This window comes from Leuresthes tenuis, unplaced genomic scaffold (genome assembly GCF_036924035.1).
Source record: "Leuresthes tenuis unplaced genomic scaffold, fLeuTen1.0.hap1 SCAF_19, whole genome shotgun sequence".
In the NCBI taxonomy this organism is placed as follows: Eukaryota; Metazoa; Chordata; class Actinopteri; order Atheriniformes; family Atherinopsidae; genus Leuresthes; species Leuresthes tenuis.
The window spans coordinates 560,001-567,500 of NW_027325373.1; the positions used below are offsets into that span (position 1 = coordinate 560,001).

General features: G+C 58.3%; 1 protein-coding gene across 2 annotated transcripts in view; it reads left to right on the plus strand.

Annotated features, from left to right (window-relative positions):
• myo5b (myosin VB) overlaps positions 1 to 7,500 on the plus strand; it is a 114,263-nt gene that overhangs the window by 10,616 nt on the left and 96,147 nt on the right. For both annotated transcript variants that reach the window (XM_072371501.1, XM_072371502.1), the window contains exons 5-16: positions 133 to 289; positions 664 to 807; positions 894 to 975; positions 3,845 to 3,952; positions 4,054 to 4,163; positions 4,236 to 4,501; positions 4,579 to 4,660; positions 4,737 to 4,877; positions 4,946 to 5,068; positions 6,719 to 6,802; positions 6,876 to 7,010; positions 7,082 to 7,179. In XM_072371501.1, coding sequence (XP_072227602.1) covers positions 133 to 289; positions 664 to 807; positions 894 to 975; positions 3,845 to 3,952; positions 4,054 to 4,163; positions 4,236 to 4,501; positions 4,579 to 4,660; positions 4,737 to 4,877; positions 4,946 to 5,068; positions 6,719 to 6,802; positions 6,876 to 7,010; positions 7,082 to 7,179 — 1,530 coding nt within the window. The remainder of the gene's footprint in view (positions 1 to 132; positions 290 to 663; positions 808 to 893; positions 976 to 3,844; positions 3,953 to 4,053; positions 4,164 to 4,235; positions 4,502 to 4,578; positions 4,661 to 4,736; positions 4,878 to 4,945; positions 5,069 to 6,718; positions 6,803 to 6,875; positions 7,011 to 7,081; positions 7,180 to 7,500) is intronic.

Genomic DNA, 7,500 nt, shown 5'->3' on the forward strand with positions numbered 1-7,500 from the left:
GCGACATCACTGTGACCTCACTGTGACATCACTGTGACCTCACTGTGACCTCACTGCGACCTCACTGCGACCTCACTGCGACCTCACTGCGACCTCACTGTGATCAGCTCTTCTTCTGTGGTGGTTTTGCAGGGATGAGCGGAATCAGTCCATCATCGTGAGCGGGGAATCTGGAGCAGGAAAGACGGTTTCTGCCAAGTACGCCATGCGGTTCTTCGCCACAGTGGGCGGCTCCGCCAGCGACACCAACGTGGAGGACAAGGTTCTGGCCTCCAGTCCCATCATGGAGGTGAGGGAACCAGAGGTTCTTCTGCAGGTTTCTGATTATACAACAGAAGGATTATGAAGGTTTGATAGAATATAATCTGGGTGCATAAATGATCTTATTACTTCCAGCTAATCTACAGATTAAAGCCACAGAATGAAAAGCTGTTTCATTTTAATCTGTGAGATCAAAGGATGGGACCAACTGAAGCCACCGGAACCAGCTCCCACTGTTTCCCAGAACTTTGTTCAACTTCCACCCACAGAAAGAAGAACTTTGCACTTTGCAGGCAGCTGTGGGTCCAACAGAACCACAGTGAACAGCTGTTGAACTCTGTCGGGTCCGTTTCTCCAGAACTTTCAGGTCCTAATGACCCACGGCGTCCTCTCTCCCTTCAGGCCATCGGAAACGCAAAAACCACCCGGAACGACAACAGCAGCCGCTTTGGGAAGTACATCCAGATCGGCTTCAGCAGACACTACCGCATCATCGGGGCCAACATGAGGACCTACCTGCTGGAGAAGTCCCGCGTGGTCTTCCAGGTGAGTCCGACGGGCCGCACTTTCAGCGCCGCCGCAGCTGCCGCTGCCGGACCCGTCTGAAGCGCTGTCTGTGGTTTGTGTTCCAGGCCGAGGACGAGAGGAACTATCACATCTTCTATCAGCTGTGCGCCTCGGCCAGTTTACCGGAGTTCAGAGACCTGAGCCTCAGTGAGTTTCTGGGTTATGGTTCTGTGGTCCTGTGGTCCTGTGGTCCTGTGGTCCTGTGGTTCTGTGGTCCTGTGGTCCTGTGGTCCTGTGGTCCTGTGGTTCTGTGGTTCTGTGGTTCTGTGGTTCTGTGGTTCTGTGGTTCTGTGGTCCTGTGGTCCTGTGGTCCTGTGGTTCTGTGGTCCTGTGGTCCTGTGGTTCTGTGGTTCTGTGGTCCTGTGGTTCTGTGGTTCTGTGGTTCTGTGGTCCTGTGGTCCTGTGGTTCTGTGGTCCTGTGGTCCTGTGGTCCTGTGGTCCTGTGGTCCTGTGGTCCTGTGGTCCTGTGGTCCTGTGGTTCTGTGGTCCTGTGGTCCTGTGGTTCTGTGGTCCTGTGGTCCTGTGGTTCTGTGGTTCTGTGGTTCTGTGGTTCTGTGGTCCTGTGGTCCTGTGGTCCCGTGGTCCCGTGGTCCCGTGGTTCTGTGGTTCTGTGGTTCTGTGGTCCTGTGGTCCTGTGGTCCTGTGGTTCTGTGGTTCTGTGGTTCTGTGGTCCTGTGGTCCTGTGGTCCTGTGGTCCCGTGGTCCCGTGGTCCCGTGGTTCCGTGGTTCCGTGGTTCCGTGGTTCTGTGGTTCTGTGGTTCTGTGGTCCTGTGGTCCTGTGGTCCCGTGGTCCCGTGGTCCCGTGGTTCCGTGGTTCTGTGGTTCTGTGGTTCTGTGGTTCTGTGGTCCTGTGGTCCTGTGGTTCTGTGGTTCTGTGGTTCTGTGGTCCTGTGGTCCTGTGGTCCTGTGGTCCTGTGGTTCTGTGGTCCTGTGGTCCTGTGGTCCTGTGGTCCTGTGGTTCTGTGGTCCTGTGGTCCTGTGGTCCTGTGGTCCTGTGGTCCTGTGGTCCTGTGGTCCTGTGGTCCTGTGGTCCTGTGGTCCTGTGGTCCTGTGGTCCTGTGGTCCTGTGGTCCTGTGGTCCTGTGGTCCTGTGGTCCTGTGGTTCTGTGGTCCTGTGGTCCTGTGGTTCTGTGGTTCTGTGGTTCTGTGGTCCTGTGGTCCTGTGGTCCTGTGGTTCTGTGGTTCTGTGGTTCTGTGGTCCTGTGGTCCTGTGGTCCTGTGGTCCTGTGGTCCTGTGGTCCTGTGGTCCTGTGGTTCCGTGGTCCTGTGGTTCTGTGGTTCTGTGGTCCTGTGGTCCTGTGGTCCTGTGGTTCTGTGGTTCTGTGGTCCTGTGGTCCTGTGGTCCTGTGGTCCTGTGGTCCTGTGGTCCCGTGGTCCCGTGGTTCCGTGGTCCTGTGGTTCTGTGGTCCTGTGGTCCCGTGGTCCCGTGGTTCCGTGGTCCTGTGGTCCTGTGGTCCTGTGGTTCTGTGGTCCTGTGGTCCTGTGGTTCTGTGGTTCTGTGGTCCTGTGGTCCTGTGGTTCTGTGGTCCTGTGGTCCTGTGGTTCTGTGGTCCTGTGGTCCTGTGGTTCTGTGGTTCTGTGGTTCTGTGGTCCTGTGGTCCTGTGGTCCTGTGGTTCTGTGGTCCTGTGGTTCTGTGGTCCTGTGGTCCTGTGGTTCTGTGGTTCTGTGGTTCTGTGGTCCTGTGGTCCTGTGGTCCTGTGGTTCTGTGGTCCTGTGGTCCTGTGGTTCTGTGGTCCTGTGGTCCTGTGGTCCTGTGGTCCTGTGGTCCTGTGGTTCTGTGGTTCTGTGGTCCTGTGGTTCTGTGGTCCTGTGGTCCTGTGGTCCTGTGGTCCTGTGGTCCTGTGGTCCTGTGGTTCTGTGGTCCTGTGGTCCTGTGGTCCTGTGGTCCTGTGGTTCTGTGGTCCTGTGGTCCTGTGGTCCTGTGGTCCTGTGGTCCTGTGGTTCCGTGGTCCTGTGGTTCTGTGGTTCTGTGGTCCTGTGGTCCTGTGGTCCTGTGGTTCTGTGGTTCTGTGGTCCTGTGGTCCTGTGGTCCTGTGGTCCTGTGGTCCTGTGGTCCTGTGGTTCTGTGGTCCTGTGGTTCTGTGGTCCTGTGGTCCTGTGGTTCTGTGGTCCTGTGGTTCTGTGGTCCTGTGGTCCTGTGGTTCTGTGGTTCTGTGGTTCTGTGGTCCTGTGGTCCTGTGGTCCTGTGGTTCTGTGGTCCTGTGGTTCTGTGGTCCTGTGGTCCTGTGGTCCACGGTGTGGACCGGCTGAGACCTGCTGTGGATCACAGCTGCAGAGCGAAGCATTTCTGTGTTAAATCATCTGTTCTCAGGTGTTCCCTCAGGGCTGAAGGCAGGAACCACAGGTGTCACATTCAGCTCCCACCTGCTGTAAAGCAGTGATTGGACGTTAGGATCATGTGACACCATTCAGGTGGAGTCCAGATTTAAGCTAACCCTCGATTCTCTGATCATAGAAGCTCTTTAAAGTTGCGTTCCGGCATCAGAACCAGCAGATGTGGAGCACATTTATCCTGAGACAGCATTGGGTCCACCCCAGAATATCTGGGACCGGGTCGTGTCCCCCAGCTGCTGACAGCTCAGGCACATCTGGCTCATTTCATGGCGTCCTGTTAACGGACAGATGTTTCCCAGTTTTAACCAAAGTGATCTCTGCCAGAATTTAATGGCTTCTTGATCTGCTCGTGCTCCAACTCTCCAGAAAGTTCCCGAGGTCCAGCGGACCGACGGATAAACGATCCCTTCGGTTTAATTCTGTTTATCAGTGATTCATTCAGTCTGAAGCAGGGCATGCTGGGAAACAGGGGCGTGAAACGTGCACGTGGGACAGTCTGAGTCCAACTTCAGGGCGGTCTGAGCAGGGTTAGGGTCCGAGCTCCTACCTGCAGAACCGCTGGACTGTGTGTGCAGGAGACCAGAACCAAACGTATTCTGCAGGTGGTTCTGGAACAGCTCAGATTACTTTGATATGACAGCAGTTTCAGGATTCATTCATTTTGTCCCGTCTCCCCCTCAGCCAGCGCAGAGGACTTCATCTACACGTCTTTAGGAGAGAACATCTTCATCGAGGGTGTGAACGATGCTGAGGACTTCAAAAAGACCAGAGAGGCCTTCGTGCTGCTGGGTAACGGCTCCTGCTGAGTCCTCTGAGCTGCAGCGCCCCCTGCTGCGCGGGAGCTGCACTTCAGTCAGATTTCTGCCCTCACAGCCTCCGTCTCTCTGCAGGTATCAAGGACGGCAGTCAGAGCAGCATCTTCAAAGTCATCGCCTCCATCCTCCATCTGGGGAACATCGAGATCTGCTCTGAGCGGGACGGCGAGTCGTGTCACATCTCGGTAGGTGCGCCCGCCGCTGCAGCTCAGCGGCTCCGGGCTCAGCGCTCTGACGGAGGCGTGTTTGTGTTGCAGAGGAACGACCTCCACCTGCAGCACTTCTGCCGGCTGCTGGGGGTGGAGCTGCAGCAGATGGAGCACTGGCTCTGCCACAGGAAGCTGGTCACCGGGTCCGAGACCTACGTGAAGAACATGTCGAGCAAACAGGCGACCAACGCCCGCGACGCGCTCGCCAAACACATCTACGCCCGCCTGTTCGACTGGATCGTGGACAACATCAACAAGGCGCTGCAGACCTCCTCAAAGCAGCACTCCTTCATCGGCGTTCTGGACATCTACGGGTAGGGTCGCACGCCGCGCCCGGCCGCCGCCGCCGGCGTGGTCGTTCACATGGTGACGCGCCTCTGTGTGTCTGCAGGTTCGAGACGTTCGAGGTGAACAGCTTCGAGCAGTTCTGCATCAACTACGCCAACGAGAAGCTGCAGCAGCAGTTCAACTCTGTGAGTGCGGCCGTCCGGACCGGCGCCGACGCCTCGGTGGCGCCGAGCTCATCCTCCTGTGTCTGTGTGTCCTCAGCACGTCTTCAAGCTGGAGCAGGAGGAGTACATGAAGGAGCAGATCCCCTGGACCCTCATAGACTTCTACGACAACCAGCCCTGCATCGACCTCATCGAGGCCCGGCTCGGCATCCTGGACCTGCTGGATGAGGAGTGCAAAGTAAGAGGATCACAGGACCACATGCAGGAGATGATCCTCGGAGCTCACGCTGCCTCCTTCTGTTTCAGGTTCCAAAGGGAACGGATCAGAACTGGGCCCAGAAGCTCTACAAGCAGAACTCCAGCAGCGCACATTTCCAGAAACCTCGACTGTCCAACACGTCCTTCATCGTCATCCACTTCGCTGACAAGGTGAGCCAAGCCCGTGTTCTGGTCCAGCAGGTCCGGCTCTGACCCGGCTGCAGGCTCCGTGTTCTGGTCCAGCAGGTCCGGATCTGACCCGGCTGCAGGCTCCTTGTTCTGGTCCAGCAGGTCCGGATCTGACCCGGCTGCAGGCTCCGTGTTCTGGTCCAGCAGGTCCGGATCTGACCCGGCTGCAGGCTCCGTGTTCTGGTCCACCAGGTCCGGCTCTGACCCGGCTGCAGGCTCCTTGTTCTGGTCCAGCAGGTCCGGATCTGACCCGGCTGCAGGCTCCGTGTTCTGGTCCAGCAGGTCCGGATCTGACCCGGCTGCAGGCTCCGTGTTCTGACCCGGCTGCAGGCTCCTTGTTCTGGTCCAGCAGGTCCGGCTCTGACCCGGCTGCAGGCTCCTTGTTCTGGTCCAGCAGGTCCGGATCTGACCCGGCTGCAGGCTCCGTGTTCTGGTCCAGCAGGTCCGGATCTGACCCGGCTGCAGGCTCCGTGTTCTGGTCCAGCAGGTCCGGCTCTGACCCGGCTGCAGGCTCCTTGTTCTGGTCCAGCAGGTCCGGATCTGACCCGGCTGCAGGCTCCTTGTTCTGGTCCAGCAGGTCCGGATCTGACCCGGCTGCAGGCTCCGTGTTCTGGTCCAGCAGGTCCAGATCTGACCCGGCTGACCATGACTTTACCTGAACCAGGATCAGGGTTCACTTAGTTTTTCACACACTGCTTCTGTGTTTTTGTTCCATAAATAATGACTCAGTGTCTGAGGCTGGATTCACTGAGTTTTACCACCGTTCAATGAGTGTGGAACACTGTGGAGCTCCAGCTGTGGAGCTCCAGCTGTGGAGCTCCATCTGTGGAGGTGGAGCTCCATCTGTGGAGCTCCAGCTGTGGAGGTGGAGCTCCATCTGTGGAGGTGGAGCTCCAGCTGTGGAGCTCCAGCTGTGGAGCTCCAGGTGTGGAGGTGGAGCTCCAGCTGTGGATCTTCAGCTGTGGAGCTCCAGCTGTGGGGGTGGAGCTCCAGCTGTGGATCTTCAGCTGTGGAGCTCCAGGTGTGGAGGTGGAGCTCCAGCTGTGGATCTTCAGCTGTGGAGCTCCAGCTGTGGAGGTGGAGCTCCATCTGTGGGGGTGGAGCTCCAGCTGTGGAGCTCCAGCTGTGGGGGTGGAGCTCCATCTGTGGAGGTGGAGCTCCAGCTGTGGGGGTGGAGCTCCATCTGTGGAGCTCCAGCTGTGGAGGTGGAGCTCCATCTGTGGAGGTGGAGCTCCAGCTGTGGGGGTGGAGCTCCAGCTGTGGAGGTGGAGCTCCAGCTGTGGATCTTCAGCTGTGGAGGTGGAGCTCCATCTGTGGAGCTCCAGCTGTGGAGGTGGAGCTCCATCTGTGGAGCTCCAGCTGTGGAGGTGGAGCTCCATCTGTGGAGGTGGAGCTCCAGCTGTGGGGGTGGAGCTCCATCTGTGGAGCTCCAGCTGTGGAGGTGGAGCTCCAGCTGTGGGGGTGGAGCTCCAGCTGTGGAGGTGGAGCTCCAGCTGTGGATCTTCAGCTGTGGAGCTCCAGCTGTGGAGGTGGAGCTCCAGCTGTGGAGGTGGTGGAGTCGGGGCTGACGGAGCCTCCACCTCAGAGCAGATTGTCTTTCTCTGAACGCTCAGCTCAGTGCTGTCTCTGCAGGTGGAGTATCAGTGTGAGGGCTTCCTGGAGAAGAACAGAGACACCGTCTATGAGGAGCAGATCAACATCCTGAAGGCCAGCCAGGTAGAACCCAGACCCAGAACCGGATCTTGGCTCTGTATTCGGTGTGTAACGTCCATGAAACCCTCTGCTTCAGTTTCAGCTGGTCGCAGATCTGTTTCAGGAGAAAGACGACGCCCCCTCCTCCAAGCCTTCCAGAGTGAACGTCCGAGCGCTGAAGTCTGTTCCCAAAGCTCCCAACAAGGAGCACAGGAAGACGGTGGGACACCAGGTGAGCCGTCTGCTCCGCCGGGCCCTCCGAGCCTCCTGCTGCCGGTTCTGATCCATTTCTGTGTGTTTCAGTTCCGCTCGTCTCTCCACCTGCTCATGGACACGCTGAACGCCACCACTCCTCACTACGTCCGCTGCATCAAACCCAACGACGAAAAGGAGGCCTTCTCGTGAGTCGGCTGCTTTATGTCCTGCACGATAATCGGTCCCGACCCAGAGTCCCGACCCAGAGTCCCGACCCAGAGTCCCGACCCAGAGTCCCGACCCAGAGTCCCGACCCAGAGTCCAGACCCAGAGACCCAGTCCTGACCCACAGACCCAGAGTCCAGACCCAGAGTCCCGACCTAGAGACCCAGAGTCCCGACCCAGAGTCCCGACCCAGAGTCCCAGAATCGTGACCCAGAGACCCAGAGTCCCGACCTAGAGTCCCAGAGTCCCGACCTAGAGTCCCAGAGTCCCGACCTAGAGTCCCAGAGTCCCGACCTAGAGTC